The following is an 18,092-nucleotide window of genomic DNA, read 5'->3' as shown; positions in this document are numbered from 1 at the left end:
GCAAAGTTTGTAATCTTTCTTCAGAGACCGTTTTTCATGAATTTTGTATCTACTGGGGTGGATGGATTTCCATGTGTCAGTTGCTGTGCTTGGGGCCCTTTGGGCACTAACAGCCACGCTACTGAGCGTGTGGAACTGGGGCCCAGACCGCACACCGCCGTGTGGGTGAGCAGCCCGTGGCCTTCAGTGGTGGAACTGGGACCCAGGGCAACCCGTGGCCTTCAGCAAGAGCAGGTTTGCTTGTTTGGGAGAAGGTTCTCATTTCAGTTTTCTGAAAGGGCTAGAGTTGCTAACTGGAGGAGAGACTTGTTCTTGGTGAACGAGAAGTGTGTTTGTAACTAATTGGGTTTTAAACTCCATCAGGTTGCTGACACCCTCACTCCCCACTGTTTGCCTCCCAGAGCTGTGAGCATCCTTAGGTGACAACCCCACACTAACGTGGTTTTTGTAATTTCCCTGACTTGCAATTGAGACTTTTAGAATGAGATTTTTAAGGAAGCATTTGGTTTAATTTTTCTCCCATGTCAGGAAACACATGATTTTTTTTTTACATACAATAAGAGTGACTTTAATGTATTTTATGTTTACAACATAGGAATTGCAATTTTAAAAGGAAGAATTCAGAATGTCATTAGTGTAAGCCGTGTTTCATATCAGTGCATTAACAGTTTTTATATTAATGTGGGCAGTTCATATTGAAGTGTAGAAAAATAAATTATAATAAGAAAGTGATGTCTACACAGGAGAAGACGAATTGTTTTTACAACCTGGTAAATTAGAGAGTTGCTGCCTTGGCGTTCCCATGTTAGCTGGACATTCATATAGCAGCAAATTCCATTTAAAAACTGTAAGAATTCAAGAAGGAAGAACTGATACTCGCGAGCAGGCCCTTCACATGTGGGCACTTCTCTGGAGTTCCCACACTGACAACACCGTTGCTGCTCTAAACCACTTTCGGGATGATTTGGCAGGGAGCTGATGGGCAAGGGAAGCCCAACCATGAGGGCGTCCGTGAGCGACACTGCAGGCTGTGCCCAGGACCCCTGCGCAAACCGTTTCACTTCTCAATCTTGAGTTTGAACTCCACTTTCCCTTCATACGGGTCGTGGGGATTGTCGAAGGTCACGTGCTCTGCCATGACCTTGCACACAATGGCAACCTCAGCGTTCCTAGGGACATTGAGGAGCTTCGCGGCCACCAGAGGGTTGCTGTAGTGAGGCTGAAGTGGGAGTGAGGAAAGGACAGGTGTTTCAAAAATCTCTGAAGTTAAGGAGAGAAAACTAAGCAAGGGAAGTGTCAACAGTCAGGGTGGTGCAGAGAAGCAGCTCGTTTGTGTAAGACTGGTCGTGACCGAATGCATGCCCTGGAATTTGCTGAGATAACATCCCCTCATGTAAGAATGGAGAGCAACGGTCTGGAGGGGACAGACAATACCAGGAGTAAAATTCAACTATAAACTCTTATGATGATGAACACAAAAATGAAACAGGAAAAGCATGTGACATGGAGGAAAGTCTTTGAAGTGGATATGCAGTTGTTTTACAGGATCTGGAAAGTAGAAAAATTAGGCTGGGCGCAGTGGCTCATGCCTGTAATCCTAGCACTTTGGGAGGCTGAGGCAGGCTGAGTGCTTCAGCCCAGGAGTTTAAGACCACCCTGGGCAACATACTGAGACCCTTTTCTCTACAAAAAATACAAAAATTAGCTGTGCATGGTGTTGTGTGCCTGTGGTCCCAGCTACTCTGGAGGCTGAAGTGGGAGGATCACTTGAGCCCAGGAGGTTGAGGCTGTAGTGAGCTAAGATTGCAAGATTGTCTTGCAGATTGCAGAGCAAGATTTTTTCCCCCAAAAAAAAAAAAAAAAAAAAAAGGTAGAACAGTTAGAGTTGTATTTTTGTGTTGCATGAAAGGAATATTTCCAAGTAGACACAAGAACCGGGGCTTGGGAAACACGCAGACTGTTCACGCCTTTGTTTCATTTTTATACATGAAGGTGCTTATTGCTTTCCTTTGGCCAAGTGTGAGAGGACTCAGCAGCTGTGGTGAGGGAAGCGTGAAAGGAAGGAACCTACCTGGGCTTTCTTCCCATAATAAGGGAAGTAGTGCAGACTGAAGGTGCCGTTGGGAGGGTAGTACTCGACCTGCAGCGGCTGGCCGAGCTCGCGGGGCTGGTCCTGGGGAGGAGAGGCCACTGTCTGAGTCAGGTGGGAGCTGGTGTGTGCCCATGTCTATGTGTTGCATTTGTGTGCATGTGTGCACATATGCACTGTGTAGGTGCTTGCATAAATGCTTTATTGCATAATTAGCATAAATCAGATGCAGTCTTTATACTCAATGCTGAGATCTCAGCAAGGATATGATTTGTTAGCATGCAAAATGCCCAGTGACCCCTCCAATGTGTGCTTCTAACAACTAGAAGTGTTGGCAGGATGATGTAGGTGGGTGAAGCTGGGAGTCTGCTTGCTTGTCCACACTTGAGGATGGCCACTGTTCAGTGGCATGTGCCGCTTTGCCACAACTGGGTTACAAGTTGGTGTGAGAGGGACAAGTGAACACGTGTTTTTGTGAGATTGGGGCCCTCTCATTTCAGAAGCAGAGACTTGCTCAGTGGGTAGCTCGGGGTCATCAACAAACAGCTGAAGGGTGCTTTGGATCTGTTAGAATCTCAGGAGCCACGGTGTGGCCCAAATAAATTGAAAAAGGAAAAGAAAATCCCCGTAGCCCACACAGAAAGTGGAGGCTTTGAGGGAAGTGAGGTTCCCTCGGACACCCGAGTGGGAAGGCTCCACACAGTAATGGAACCATGCTGTGAAACCTTTGCCTTTGGGTGTAATGGTGGCAGCAAACCTTAGAAAACATTTCATTTAAAAAATTTAGTTTTAAAAAATGTTGACTTAAAAAGCAATTTTGAAAAAAAGCCTGGAATTAGCCTGACATCACTGCCAACTCTTAGCAGTCCGTATACTAAACACAAACAACTGTAGCTGCTGGCAAGCTGGAATATTTTTGTAAAGAAGCACATAAAAAGAACAGAACTGGTGGATGTACATTGGTCTTTCCACATGGCCACCAAGCATTTTGAAACGTGCTGGTGATACGCTACTCAGATGCGTCTGGAAGCAAAATGATGAGAAAACAGCACCGTGTTTCCCTTGCTGGGTTTTAACCCCCACGGTGGAACTCGCTGTGCTGATGGTTCGGTGGTGTTTACATCTGGCTTACTGGGCTGAGGTCGACATTCCTGGAGAGAACCAGGCGGGCCATGCCCGGCGTGAACCAGCACGACCCTGACAAGCTCCTTTCCTGGGCAGCCCAGCCCGTCGTGCGGCCATACTCACCAGGAAGGCGCAGTCCACTCTGGGGGCCGAGCCGTTGCTGGGGAGGAACTTGACGATCTAGAAGGGAAAAACTTGAGTGTGTCCGCTCCCCACCCCCACTGCCATGTGAGGTGCAGCGGCACCCACCCGTGGAGCTGGGACCTGGCCAGCCCCAGCCTGGGCTTTCTGACCAGGACTGAGAAGGGCCCTTGGTCTGGTTTGCGGCTTCCCTTGGAGGAATCCCCATAGGTGTCACTAACTCATCACTTGGAGCCACAGCCCTCCCCCAGCCCACCCATTAGCTGGCCGCTTGGCCCAGGCTTCAGGAGTTGGCTGGCAGGTGGCAGAACTGGGGCGGGGTGGTCTTAGCTCTCGAACTGTGTCCAGGTCTGCAGTGGAGGGCTGAAACAGAGCACGGGCCGGCCTGCCTCGCGGCAAGGCTGGGTCCGCCCCCTGCCCTGCACAGCCCTTCCGGAAAACTCTCTCTGGTCCACCCGGGGCTTCAGCCCCCTTCCTCACACCTCTTCCCTGGGCTTCTCCAGCCCCAGCCATCCCCTGCTGTGCTCCGAGGGTGGCAGCTGCCATGAGACGGGCACAGTGGCCACCACGCCCTGCTGGGACCCCCGTCACAGCCCCTCCATGCCAGCAGTGCTGAGACCCTGGCTGACAGAGGGACCCGTGAGGTGTGGAGGGCACAAGTGTACAGCCTCTTAAGCGGGAAACGAACAGTGCAGCTGCCAGGAGGCCCAGCGCAGAGCTGCTGATTGGTCCATGGAGCGGTGGCCCCAAGCCCTCTGCCTGGCCAGGACCTGCCCTGCTCAAGCCTGGCTCAGGGGTCACCTCCCCACACCCCCCGAGGGGCCCCTGGTCCCATGTTGGAAGCCTCTGCTTTAGAAGGTGCTAAATCCCTCCCAGTCCTGACTCCAGAACTTGAGACCCCTTTACCTGGCCCTGGCATCTCTGGCCGCCCTGAAGGGGGCCCTGGCCTCACAGAGACCCCTGTTCAAGTGTTTCCACATGTTTTAGAGGGCCGGCTATGTGCTGGTATCTGACGAGTGGTTTTAAATTTGTGTCTAAGAGCCAAACGGGACAGGTGTGTGCCAAACCAAGGTACAGGGTGATGAGGCCGGAGTCCTTGTCCCCGCTTGGGCAAGCCCCGGTCGGGACACATGTGCTCCTTGTGGTGGGGATGAGTGAGAGGCCCTGACCGCAATGTTGTAGTGGCGCAGGAAGGAGACCCTCAGTACTCACCCTGTTCATTTTAATAATAAAACACGGCTTTCCTTCTTCAAAGCCGAAATTGGGATCCGCCAGGCCCGAGCAGTTCTGCAGCATATCTGCCGTGAACTTGCAGGAGAACTTGGTGTGGTTGGGAGCGGGGAAACTCTCCTGGAAGAAGTACTGCTCGGAGGTGCAGTTGATGCTGTCCTCCTGGGCTGCTGGAGAGTAGCCTGCGGATGGATGCACCTGCCAGCCCTGTCCTGCCCTGGCCCTGATGCCCAGCTGCCCCCCGGGAAGGCCTTGAGCCCTGAGTGCCAGTTTCTTATAAAATAAAAAAAGTCGCAGCTGTGGAGACGTTTCACACTTTACCTGCCAGGAAGGTGTGCAGAGTCTGTGTGAGGTCTACCCAGGTTCTGTTATCAGAGACGTTGTAGACAATTTCCAGGCCTTTCTCCCCGTAAATATCCGGCCTTAAGGTTACCCCTGGAGAGAGAGACCTTTGTGTTTAGTGTCTCCAAATGCTCACCACTTTAAGCCATCAGTTCTGAAGTGGCTGAGGATACGCCCGAGGCTGTGGCCCAACCCTGGAGCCTCCTCGGAGTAAACTTGTGTGCAGCACAGGAAGGAAGGACCCCCGGGACAGCACGGTTAGAATGTGGCGCGGAGCCCTGCTGGGAGTTGCCCTGGCTCCGCCTGGGGTGTGAGAGGCCCTGAAACCTGGCTGGCTGCTGTGGTGGGGGGTCGGCGGGTGGCTGGCTTTCTCCACTGGGTGCCTGCTCTATGTTAGGTGATGACTAATCCAGAGGCTGCAACTGGGTTTCTACGTAAAATTGTATTTGAACACACATTAAAAAAGTCTTCACTGGTTTGGGTTAAGAACAAAAGTGGTCTAAAAACGTGTTAATTGTAAAACTGAACATCAGGATGCACACAGCGGGGAGTTAAACCCAGAGCCGTCGACTTTCCCGATGTGAACTGTCAAATGTGCATCCTTTGCACACTCTCCTGTTTCTGGGGAAACACAGAAGATGCAGAAACGTGTGCTAGCTTCAGGTCCTTAGGACCAGCCCACCATCCACACACCACTCGCTTCCCAGTGGCCACGCACGCCACACACTTGCACTTCCCATGCGATTGGGAGCCTCTTTTTCTGTCATTTTATGTCTACTCACCTCATTCTTTCCATAAATGTGGTTTCATTGTGTGAAGCCTGCAGTTTGCTTAGCCGATTCCCTGTGGATGCTACTGGCTTTATATTTGAGGCTAGGTGTTACTGTTCTGTGGATGTTGTTAGAATAACATCTATACATGGTTTAAAATAACCTTCAGCAGGGTCTAAGGGGAAAGGAGGTTCTGCACTTGCTCTGCACACTGACGGGGGCGTCTCTCCTGTGGCCTCTGACAACTCGGATGCCTGTTCCTCTGTTCTCGCACCCTGCTGTTGTGTAGGTGACCAGTGGGCTCTTTTCTTTTTTTTTTTTTTTAGACGGAGTCTCGCTCTGTCACCCAGGCTGGAGTGCAGTGGCCGGATCTCAGCTCACTGCAAGCTCCACCTCCCGGGTTTACACCATTCTCCTGCCTCAGCCTCCCGAATAGCGGGGACTACAGGCGTCCGCCATCTCACCCGGCTAGTTTTTTTGTATTTTTTAGTAGAGACGGGGTTTCACCGTGTTAGCCAGGATGGTCTCGATCTCCTGACCTCGTGATCCGCCCATCTCGGCCTCCCAAAGTGCTGGGATTACAGGCTTGAGCCACCGTGCCCGGCTGGGCTCTTTTCTGCTGGTCTCCCGGGCGTGCTCCTTGGAAACCGTTTCCTATACGTCCTTGCAGAAACATTCCATGTGCATATCCAAGCATAGGAAGTAAGTGGATGGAAAAACTTGTCTCTATAACAAAACCCTTCTGTTTCATAATTAAAACTAAAGCCAAAGTCAGATTTTATAATTTGGGGTCATTTTCCTCATGGAAAGAAACTAAGGGGCCACTTAGGCCTTGGGGCTGCTCTCAAAGCCAGTTCGGGGGCTGGGGGCCGCCCTCGGGGGCACCTGCTGGGGTGTGTGGCTCACCCTGGGGCTGCCGGGCTGACCTCTCTGGGCTTCATTTCTGAGGAAGGCACGGGTCCCCCTGGGCATCTCCAGAGCCCAGGAGGCGGCAGCCTGGCCTGTCACGCGGCGTGAGGGCAGCATCTCCGGCACTTACCTGGTGACCGTAGCTGGTCTTGGTAGTCGGGCGTGTACGGGTCAACCGTCTGCATCAGCACGTAGAGGCACAGGGCGAAGAGCCCAGTCATCACCACGTAGAAGGCCACGTAGTACAGGCTGATCCACACTGCGACACAAGGCAGGCAGAAAACTTACCACGTCGGCCATTCTAACACGCACAATTGGGTGGCCTTGAGCGCGTCCATGATGTGGCATGACCATCTTCCCTACCTAGTTCCAGAACATTCTCTTCCCCTAAAACAGAAACCCCGTCCCCATAGACAGTTGCTGCACTCCCCCCCAGCCCTGCACCACCGGCCACGTTCTGCCTCTGGGTTTGCCTGTCTTGATGTCCACATGGGCAGAATCCTGTGACCTGAGGCCCTTGCACCCAGCTGACTTCACTCTAACAGCTGTTTGAGATGTGTCCAAGGCTGCGCCACCATCCCAGCTCCAGCAGTAACCAAGGGCCTCTGAGAGGGGAGTTCTGGTTCTCCCCATCACAGGAGGGGAACTGAGGCAGAGAGGTGGGCCCTGCCCATGGGGACCTGTAGTGCGGCCTGGAAGCGCATGGCCAGCCCTGCTTCCACAAGGACATCAGGAAGAGAAAGGGAGGAAGGGAGGCCCTGGAGATGGCGCTTCTCAGAAGCAGGGGTGTCCACAGGCACCGGCCACTCAGGGTGTGGCTTCATCTCATCTGCTTTTGAGACCCTCCTGTAAGCTTCCCCTCAGAGTCAGAGCCTAACGGAGGTCACCGTCCCCGTGGCCATGGGCGGCTCCTGGATGTTGACTTCGTCTCTGTAAATTCGCTTGTGTGGATCGCAGCAGGCATTTGCATGGAGATACCGCCAAGAAGAGGACGGCTTTGTGTTTGCTGCAGCTTTTCTCTTTCTGGGAAGTCTGTAATGAACTGGGCCTTCTCCTCCTCTCCGGTGATGTGACATGGATTCTGCTTAGTGAGCCGTTCTCCAGTGACCCAAAACACAGCCAAAGAGCGGGACCACGTCAGAGAAGCAAGGGAGCGTGGGGCCAAGAGGCCGGAGGTCTGAGCTGTGATGAGAGGCTGTGGCCTGCGGACCGTGTGTCCTTTTCTGGGGGGGCCCCTCCTGTGAGCTGAGACAGCGCAGGTCTCTGAGCCAGGTCGCTTCAGCACCAGCTGGGCTCAGGGCTGGGTCTTGCTCACCTGGCATCCACTTCAAGTCCCTCCTTCCCCTGCCGGGCGTCCCTGGTGGCAGCATTCTCGTGTGGCGGGGGCCTGTGGCCACCAGCAGCTTGGCTTCAGTCTCCGGTTTTGGGTTTCCAGCTTCAGCAACGTGGGACCAGTGGTGGTGGAGGGGGTTCTGTTCTCTCGCTGGATCACGCCTGGCACCTCCCTGGTGCTGGCCCTGCAGCTCTCTGCCTCAGTGTTCTCAGGTCACTCCTGATGTGGCTTCTATTTGACTTGGCCGCCTGCCCCCCAGGGACCTACGCCATGAAGGCAGAGGTCTCCGTTTCCCCGCTGCGGGTCCTGTGGGTCTACCCTGGGGCCTGTGGTGCACAGTGGAGACGTGGGCGATGCGTGTCTCCCCAGTGGCTGCCGACCCGCTTCATGGCGATTCTCAGCTCCACCAGGTGGCTCAGCCCTGCCTCCTGGCTAAGAGCCCGAGGTTGGCCAGGCTGGGCCCAGGCTCGAGTGGGCTGTGCTCCCTGGACTTCCTGGGCCCCCGCTTGCACCATGGTGTTCCGGGCACGCTGCAGTGCACAGGGGAGGGGTTGGGAGGTGAGAGTCCCATTCCCGCCAGCTCCTGGGGCCGGCCAGATGCAGCTCACTCTGCCTCTCCCACACCTGCACCTGCCCTCCCATTAGTAAAAATAACGTGTCCTATTCCTTTTGTTTTTGTCATTTCACTTGAATTGTGTTCTCCCGGGGCCCTAAGACTTTTTTATCCTTAAAAGGAGGCCACGTCTACCAACCGAGCAGTGAGACCATTCTGGAAGGTTCTCTGTGGCCCTGCAGCCAGGAGGCGGCACGTGGGAGTCTTAGCATCTAGAATGGCTCGGAAGATGGGGCTTCCAAGGGCCTGGCTGGCAGCGCCTGGCCAGACAGTGCAGCTGCATCTGAGGCTCAGGGGTCACCGGGGGAGGTGGGAGCAGGCAGGTGCTTCCTCCAGACTCTCCCGTGAGGGGTGAGGGCGTTTCCCGGAACGGGTGTGATAGCCCTGATGTAGGTGCAGATGCTTCCACCGCCTGTGTGGCCTTGGAGGCCCAGGCATCTGCTTTCCTCCCAGGAGGGCCAGGCTGCCCGTGCCTCTGCGCAGCCACAGGGACAGGACCCCGCAGGGCGGACCTCATACAAGGCACAGGTGCTACAGGCTGAGGCAGGCCTGGTTTACTCCCTACCTCCGCATCTGGACGCCAGCGGGTGTCCTGGAAAGAGGGGCTGGCAGCCGCGTCTCGGCAGAGCCCCTTATTCAGGTTATTGAGTGAATCTGTGTGACCAAGGAATCGCCATGGCCACCTTTCACATTCTTTTAAAAATGATTCACTAGAAACGTACTTTTAAAATGCTGTTGTCAGGCACATGGCTGGAATTCGGGGCCAGTCTGTGGATGCCCTCCACTGGCGTTCTGCAGTCAGGGCTGCAGGTCAGCTCAGCCTCAGGATGCTCTGGGGACCCTCACTTTCCCTGGGAGGCCAGTGAGGCCCTGGCCAAAGCCCATCCACGCCATCCGGGCAGCATCTGGGTCTCACTGTCAGGGACCCTCTGCTTCCCTCCTCCTGAGCTCACCTGGAAGCCTCGTTCTCAGAGCAGCCCCCTCCATGCACCCAACCGGCCCACCCCCTTCACGTACCCCACCGGGACAGGGTGCGGCCCAGCATCTGCCCCGTGTCCGGATTCCAGCAGTAGTGCTGGAACTCCTCCATGCGCTGTCCGCACGTCTTCTTCTCCTGCAGCGCCGCCATCGTCCCTGGCCTGGGAGCCTCCCGCCTGCTCCTTGCACCCCTTACGCCCTACCTGAGACCAAACACCTGCCTCTGGGCTTTATAGTTTCCTCTGCCAGAGGTCAAAGGCTTGGCAGGCGAAGGATCCCAGGGAGAGTCCAGGGCCAAGTTATCAGCACTGGCCATCGCCTCACCAAACACCAGGGGCCCGGTGCAGCCCGGCTGTTGCCCCTGGGGTGGGCCAGGCCCGTGTTCCTCACCCCGCTGCTCTTGGGACGCCCTTGGCTTCAGCTTTGTCTGCTCTGATTGCGTTGAGGGCACGTTCCCGGGTGAGCAGCACTCACAGGCCCTGCCCCTTCCCTCCTCTCCTTCAGGAGAGAGATCGAGGTCAGAGCAGAGCCGGCCTGAACCCACTGTGTCCACGACCTTGGGCTGAGCCAGCTGGGGCCGCATCCCTGGCCTGGGAGGGTGTGAGGCAGGCGAGTGAGGGGTGATCGGCTCACTGGGTCCCCAGCTGTGGCCGGCCCGATTCTGGGTCACCTGGTGGAAGGGTGAGCCTGGCAGCTGGAGGTGGGTCAGCAGGGAACACAGGGGTCCCCGGGGGCTCCCCTGTCTCCCAGATTCACTCAGAGCAGCAATATCCTCTTAGATCCCCAGAGGGCAGTGACACGGAGGGCCCTTTAGGATTTTTTTGTGTCTATGGAGGAATTCATAAATATAAGCCCTTCAATCTAGAGGACCCAGGAATGAAGTGCACAGGAGCCCTGAGCATCTGCTGAACACAGGTTCAGCCCAGCGAGTCCTGGGGGCCCCACACTGCGTTTCTAACAGTGCTGGTGGAAGGCAGCAAGGCAGGGTCCAGGTGGGGAGTGCTCAGCCTGGGCAGCGCCTCACGTCACCGGGGGTCTGGGCAGTGCATTGGGGTCACAGGGCCGGGGGCAGGGACCGTGAAGTCATTACTGCCACTTGCGCCCAGAGATTCTGCCTGAGCCGCTCGCCCGTGGGGCCGAGCACCAGGACACGGAGGGCTCCCAGGCAGTCTTGTCGTGCGGGGCACTACAGAATCCCGGCTCGGAGGCTTCGCTGCTGGAGACGGGCGTCCTGGATGTCGGATGCCATTGCTGCCTGCTGGCTGCAGCGCCCATCTCTGCAGGGGGGTGACGGGAACGCAGGGCAAATGGAACGTGCTCAGGGGCCTTCTGACAAATATGAATCGAAGTCGACTGAAATGATGAGCCCTGTGCGTCCAGAATTACATGCAGAGTTTCCCACACTGTCACCTCTAGGCCGTCCCTCTCAGGGACCTGTGTAACCAAATTCATTTCTTAGAAGAAAGAAAAGCCCTCAAGGCATTACACTGCTTTAATTTTTTAGGACAATTTAGAGTTTGCAAAATAATTGCCCTAAAGTTCAAATGGAATGACATTATTTTAACCTGGATTCCTATCCTTTTCTTTTGTTTAATTTCTAATTTTTATTTCTTTTATTTTTTTGTGAAGATGGGGTCTCCCTATGTTGCCCAGACTGGTTAGAACTCCTGAGTTCAAGGGATCCTCCCAAAGTGTTAGGATTACAGGTGTGAGTCACTGCGCCCAGCCATAATTTCTTAATGGACCCATCCTACACATTTTCTTTAACATTGTACCCATTTCTGACTTTGGAATGTTAGGGCAATAAAAACACAGGGTGTGGCAGTAGGCCACAGTCTAATCGTTCACAGCCTGTGGCCCTGGGACCTCAGAGTGCCAGGGGTCTGACAACACCGGTATGCAGCAGCTGTTGTCTGTGAAGTATATAGATGATCTTGAAATGAACAAAGTATGAATTCTTTCTAAGCATCTTTGAATTTAGTCTTCCTAATGTAGTCTCTGAATTTCCAGAAGCAGGCACATGTGCTGAACTGTACACGTTATCAGAATGACCTTCTTCTGGACACATGCATGTAGGGAGGAGGGCCAGAGACCTTGGTAGAGGGCAGTTTCCCCAGAGCATGCTCCGAAAACATAGAACTAGGTGCTCCATACAAATTGGGTGCCAGACAATGAGGGGGGCCCAGAATCCCACCCACATCTGGTAGCCACCGGTCACCCCTCTCTCCTCCCACCTGAGTGGTGTCAGACACAGCCTAGTGGAAAGTTAGGACTGTGGCCACCACACGGTGACAAGTCCACCACCCACTGTGGTGTCAATGGAGGCCATATGGAGAGCCAAGACTCCTACCCACCCACCCAGCAGTCCTCAGGAGCCCACTCAAAGGTTTCCAGTGGGAAACCTAGACTTCTAGCCCCACGTGGTGTTAACAAGGTGAAGCCTCTCTCTTTTGCTGCTGATGTGGGGTCAGAGAAAGCCAATAAAAAGAGAAGGATTAAATAATATGAAAATGTCTGGGTTTCAGTAGATAACTCATCACACAAAGAATGAGGAAGATTTTAAGATGAATTAATACAAAGCTGGGTGTTTTGGCTCATTCCTGTTATCCCAGAGCATTGGGAGGCTGGGGTGAGAGGATCATTTTAGACCAGGAGTTCCAGACCAGCCCAGGCATCTCTGCTAAAAAAATTTTAAAATTCTAAAAATGAATTAAAAAAGACAATATATGCCAACACCAAGGTGACAGAGATGTTAGAATTAGCTGCCAAAAATTTTAAAGCAGCCATGATAAAAATGCTTGAATAGCAATTACAAACAAGCCTGAAACAAATGAAAAATTAGAAAGCTGCAAAATATGGAAAGCAAACTGATAGAACTAAAAGTAGAAATAAACAAATCCACAATTATAGTTGGAGATCTCAATACTCCTCTCTTAACAATTGATAGAATAACCAAATAGAAAATTAGCATGGATATAGAAGAACTCAACATCATCAAACCAACAGGATGTCATTGACATTCGTAGAATACTCAACAGAGAATACATGTGCTTTTTAAGTCCCTATGAAATATATATCAAGATAGGCCATACCTTGGGCCATAAAGGAAGTCTTAGCAAATTTAAAGAATTTAAATCATACAGAGTGTGTTCTCCAATCAAAATGGAATCAAATTAGATATTAATAACAAAGATAACAGAAAAACCTCCAAATATGAAAACTGAGCAACATACTTCTAGTACTCATGAGTCAAAAAGGAAGTTTCAAGGGAAATTTTAAAAATACATGGAACTGAATGAAGAAAAAATACAACGTATAAAAACTCAAGGGACATAGCTAAAGCAGTATTAAGAGGAAAATTTATAGCACTAAAAATGCATATTTTAGAAAAGAGGACAAGTCTCAACCTAAGCTCTCATCTCATAAACCTAGAAAGAGAAAAGCAAGTAAAACAAAGCAAAAGCGAGCAAGCAAACCACAACAACAACAACAACAACAAACAAGCAGAAGGAAGAAATGAAAAGATAAGAGCAGAAACCGATGAACTTGAAAATGCAAAAGCAATTGAGAGGACTAGTTCTTTGAAAATATAAATAAAATTAATAAATCTGTAGCTAGAGAGAAGGCTGAGATAACTGATAGCAGGAATAAAATAGGAGCTATCACTACAGACCCTGCAAATATCAAAAAGATAAGGAAGGAAATACTACACGCAATTCTACATACATAAACTTTACAACTTAGATAATGGTCTGCTTCATCAAAAATTACAACTCACCGAATTTCTAATAGATAATGTAAATAGCCTGTAACTATTAAGAAAATTGAATTAATTATTTAAAATCTCCCAATAAAGAAACCTTTAGGCCCAGTTGATTTCATGGGACAATGCTACCAAACATTTAATAAAGAATTAACACCAATTCCTCACCATCATTTGGAAAATAGAAGAAGAGGAAATATTTTCCAACTCATAAGACCAGTGTTACCTTCATACCAGAATCAGACAAGGATAGTTCAAAAAAAAGAACACTACAGATCAGTATCCCTCATGAATATAGATGCAAAAACCATAAACAAAATATTGGTAAATTGAATCCAACAAAGTATAAAAAGCAAACGCCATGACCAAGTGGGATGTATTCTAGGAATGCAAGGCTGGTTCAGGATTCAAAACCCAATCAGTGTGATCCACCACATTACCAAGCTGAAGAAAAACCACACAATCATATCAATCAGTGTAGAAAAAGCATTTGATGAAATTCAGCTTCCATGTGACAAAAGCTCTCAGCAAACCAAGAGTAGAAGGAAGCCTGTTCAACTTGATTAAAAGCACTGACAAAAAACTCACAGCTAACAGTATGCCCAATGGTGAAAGATGAAATGATTTTTTACCCCGAGACCGGGAACAAGGCTCCCTCATTTTTATCCAGCATTGTACTGGAAGTTCTAGTTAGAGCAATGAACAAGAAGAGGACATAAAAAGCATGAATGTCAGAAAGGAAGAAATAAAACTGTCCTTATTTGCAGATAATAAGAATGCTTATGTAGAACATCTCGAAGAATCCGTAACAAAACTCCTACAGCTCATAAGTAAGTTTAGCAAGGTCTCAGGATATGAGATGGGGGCGCAGAAATCCACTGTACGTTTATATAGTAGCAATAGGCATATGGATACCAAAATTAAAAACACATTACCATTTATGATTGCTCAACACCAAGAGGAATATTTAGGTGCTAATCTAACACGACATGTACAGGACTTGCATGCTGAAACCCATGTAATATTGATGAAAGAAATAGAGTTTGAATAAATGGAGACACACACCATGTTTATAGTGTGGAAGACTCAACATAACAAAGAGATCGGTCTCCCCAGATTGATATATAGGTGCAACATGATTCCTATCAACATCCAAGCACAATGTTTTTGGTAGATACATACAAGATTATTCTAAAATTTATATAGAAAAGCAAAAGAACTAGAATAAGTAAATATTTTCTTGCATATTTTGAACATAGCATTTTTTAAAACATTTTTTGAAAAATTTTTTGAAAAACAAGAATAAAATGGGAAGACTCAGTCTACTCAATTTCAAAGCTTATTATGTAGCTGTGGTACTCAAGATTATAGGTTATGGTCAGAGGGAGACACATAGATCAATGGAACAGAAGAGAAAATCCAGAGGTAGGCCCACACAATATGTGCAATTGATCTCTGACAAAGGTGCAAAAGGAATTCAGTGAAGCAAAAATAGCCTTTTCAACAAACAGTGCTGGAGCTACTGGATATCCATTGGCCAAAGTGGAAGGAAAAAGACCCTCACCCTCTTAAACCTTCTACAAAAATTAACCCAAAGTGGATATGAACATAAATGTAAATTGTAAAACTACAAACTTTTAGGAAAAATATGGGAGAAAATCTTCAAGATCTGGGGCTGGACAACACCAAAAGCACAATCCATAATATTTATATTCAACAAATTTAGAACTTCTGCGCTGTGAAAGCGCATATAGAAACGAGGCAAAGACAAGCTGTCAATGGGAGAGGATATTTGAAAACCGCGTGTCTGACAAAGGACTAGTGTCTGATATTGATAGAATCTCAAAACTCAGGAAAGCAAACAATCCAGTTGTTACATGGTCAAAAGATGTGAAGAGACATGTCACCCAAAAGCACACACAGGTGGCAATCCACACATGAAAAGGTGTTCGACCACCATTAGGGAAATGTAAGTTACAACCGTAAGGGAATACCCCACACCTACCAGGAGGGCCAAGATAAAAGACTGTGGCAGCGCTAAACTCTGGGGAGGATCCTGAGGAAGGAGCTGCTCACCATCGCTGGTGGGAATGTAAAATGCCACGGCCACTCCAGAAAACAGCTTGCCAGTTTCTTCGAAACTAAACGTGCAATTACTGTGTGACCCAGCAACCAGCAACGACACTTTTGGGCATTGACCCCAGAGAAATAGAAACTTATATTCACACGAAGGCCTACACAGATGTTTATAGCAGCTTTATAGCTAAACACAGGAAATGACCCAGGGGTCCTTCAACCGGTGAACAGCGAAACAGACCATGGCACCCTGCTCTGTGGAGCACAACTCAGAGACGAGCTGGAGGGCACGGCCGACACCTGGAGAATGGTGCTGAGTGAGAAATGCAGATCCTGAAAAGCTACGTATTGTCTGACTCCATTCATGTAATGTTCTTGGAGAAGTCCTGGTTGCCGGGCGTTGAGGAGGGCGGGCTGGAGGAACGTGGGTGCGTCTGCAAGTGGCACAGGAGGGTCCTGTGGATGGAGGCGGCCTTTGTCTCAACCGTATGGATGTCAATATCTTTGCTACTTGGCAAGTAGCGTCTCATTACAGGAGACGGAGTTAAGGGTACACAGGATCTCTCTGGATTGTTTCTTAACACTGCATGTAAATCCACAACTATCACAGAATAAAAAGTTTAAAAAGGGATTTCCAGGGCCAAATGAATTTGGGAAACGACGTACTTTACTTCTCTTTGAGAACCATGTTCACCCTGAAATCACTGAATAAGCCCTGTGATGGGCATGTTTAACATATTTTTAACTTTGTTTGTTTAACATATTTAACTTTATTTCACCAAACGCTTCCCAGCATGACTGCAGGTGGAACAGCCCCCAGTCCAACAGGAAGCCGTCCTCCTCAGACCCCGCATCTCCGCAGCATCAGCACCACCTGCGAGCTTGTTACAGGTGCACAGTCTTGGACCACCCGGCCACTGGAGCAGAATCTTTATTCCAGCAAGTCTCTGGGCGATGCGTGTGTGTAGCTGTTTGAGGCATGGCTTAGGACAGGCAGGGAGACGTCAGCAGACACGGCTTCACTTCACAAAGCACCACAGTTGCCCCACTGAGTGAGCAGGCAGGAAGGAGTTAACGTGATTGGCCCAAGGTCACCGCTGTGAAGGGCAGGGCTGGGCCCGTGCAGGGCTCCTGGCGGACGATGGGTATCACTCACCTCAAATATTTACTCATGATCCACCTGCCAAAGCCCTCAGGAGGCCATGGGGACCTCAGCTCAGTCCGCAGGCCCTCTCTTCAGCCTCCTTGGTCGCTACAGAGGACCCTGTCAGGTGCAGCCCCAGTGCCCTCCCACAGGTGCCTCTTCTCCCACATGGAACGGGGTGGGCTGACAGTCTCAACCTCTCCACACTCTGGCATTCTTCCTTTCTGCGACCCTTTGCTTCCTCCCTGTGTGAGCTGGAACCAATCCCCTGCTAACTTCCTCCTCGTTCTTCTCTAAACCTTTATTGAGTACCTACTGTGTGCTGGAATAAGGCAGGGCCATGCCCTCATGAAGCTGACACTCCTAATTTGCGTGACCATCCCCAGGTGTGTCCCAGGTGTGTCCGAAGTGTGCCCGAGCTGTCTCAGGTGTGCCCCAGCTGCATCCCAGGTGTGCCCCAGCTGCATACCAGGTGTGCCCCAGGTGTGCACCAGCTGTCCCAGGTGTGTCTCAGCTATGCCACAGTTGTGTCCCAGGAGTGCCTCAACTGTCTCAGGTGTGCCTCAGCTGTCTTAGGTGTGTCTCAGGTGCATCCCAGGTGCATCCCAAGTGTGCCCCAACTGTCTCCACTGTGTCTCAGCTGTGCCCCAGGCATATCCCAGGTGTGCCCCAGCTGTCCCAGGTGTGTCCTACATGTGCACCAGCTGTATCCCAGGTGGATCTCAGGTGTGCCCCAGGTGTGTCTCAGAGGGGTCCTCAGCTGCATTTCAGGTGTCTCAGGTGTGCCCCAGGTGCAACCCAGGTGTGTCCCAGGTGTGTCTCAGGTGTCTCAGGTGTGCCCTAGGTGCAGCCTAGATGTGTCCCAGGTGTGCCCCAACTGTCTACAGTGTGTCCCAGCTATGCCCAGATGTGTGTCCTAGGTGCGCCCCAGCTGTCTCAGGTGTCTCGGATGTGCCCCAGGCATATCCCAGGTGTGCCCCAGCTGTATTCCACATGCATCCCTCTGAGTGGAGCCTTGGTTTGGTGTAGCTCCGCGGATCTTCTGCTCCCTGGTCCTGGTGTCACCAGCAACTGTCTCTTGACAATCCTACCTTGCTTGCAAACCCCAGGTGAGAAGAAGAAAAATGATTGGGAACTGACCCCTCAGTAAGCACTGGTGGTCTCACCTACAGACCCCCAGGAAGCTGATCATTGTGGGTTTTTTTCCTCTCAATTCCTATTATCAGGTGGTTTTCTTCTCACTTGCTATTTTCTTAAAAATAAAAATGAAATAGAGTAGGGAAAAACAGCCTTTGTAAATTATGGTTTCTCCTGGCACCACCCTCTCCTGTCGGGCCCACATCCCAAGGAAAGAGCAGGCTTGAGCCTGGCTGCTGAGGCCAGGGGGTGGACGGGGCGGCTCAGAACAGAGCTTTGAGAGCCTCTCCAGCCGGGCCCAGAAGCCTGGGAGTTGTTTGTCGTCCTCGGGGAAAAGCGAGGCGGCCCCTGGGAGGAAAGGGCCGGGCAGAATGAGCTAATCGGATTCCAAGAGCTCAGGGGATTGTCTTTTTCTAGCACCTTCTCGCCACTCCTAAGCGTC

At 50.8% G+C, this 18,092-nt stretch overlaps 1 protein-coding gene across 1 annotated transcript; it reads right to left on the bottom strand.

Moving 5' to 3' along the window:
• Positions 1 to 539: 539 nt before the first annotated feature.
• On the bottom strand, positions 540 to 9,724 carry ATP4B (ATPase H+/K+ transporting subunit beta). Its single transcript, XM_023217751.1, has 7 exons — positions 9,570 to 9,724; positions 6,737 to 6,865; positions 4,907 to 5,020; positions 4,568 to 4,767; positions 3,338 to 3,394; positions 2,072 to 2,173; positions 540 to 1,219 (listed from the first exon to the last, which is right to left on the bottom strand). Exons 1-7 carry the CDS (start codon positions 9,679 to 9,681, stop codon positions 1,058 to 1,060), a joined length of 876 nt encoding a protein of 291 aa, XP_023073519.1. The 5' UTR covers positions 9,682 to 9,724; the 3' UTR covers positions 540 to 1,057.
• Between the last annotated feature and the right edge of the window lie 8,368 nt (positions 9,725 to 18,092).

This window comes from Piliocolobus tephrosceles, chromosome X (assembly GCF_002776525.5).
Source record: "Piliocolobus tephrosceles isolate RC106 chromosome X, ASM277652v3, whole genome shotgun sequence".
Taxonomy (NCBI): Eukaryota; Metazoa; Chordata; class Mammalia; order Primates; family Cercopithecidae; genus Piliocolobus; species Piliocolobus tephrosceles.
This window is presented reverse-complemented; position numbering and strand designations above follow the sequence as displayed.

Excerpts from the sequence above, each read along its gene's own strand:
- ATP4B (XM_023217751.1), bottom strand. The coding sequence starts at position 9,681 with ATGGCGGCGCTGCAGGAGAAGAAGACGTGCGGACAGCGCATGGAGGAG. Across the intron at positions 6,866-9,569 it reads CCGCACCCTGTCCCGGTGGG|TGTGGATCAGCCTGTACTAC; the intron begins GTACGTGAAGGG and ends CTTGTGTCGCAG. Across the intron at positions 4,768-4,906 it reads TCTGCACACCTTCCTGGCAG|GCTACTCTCCAGCAGCCCAG; the intron begins GTAAAGTGTGAA and ends ATCCATCCGCAG.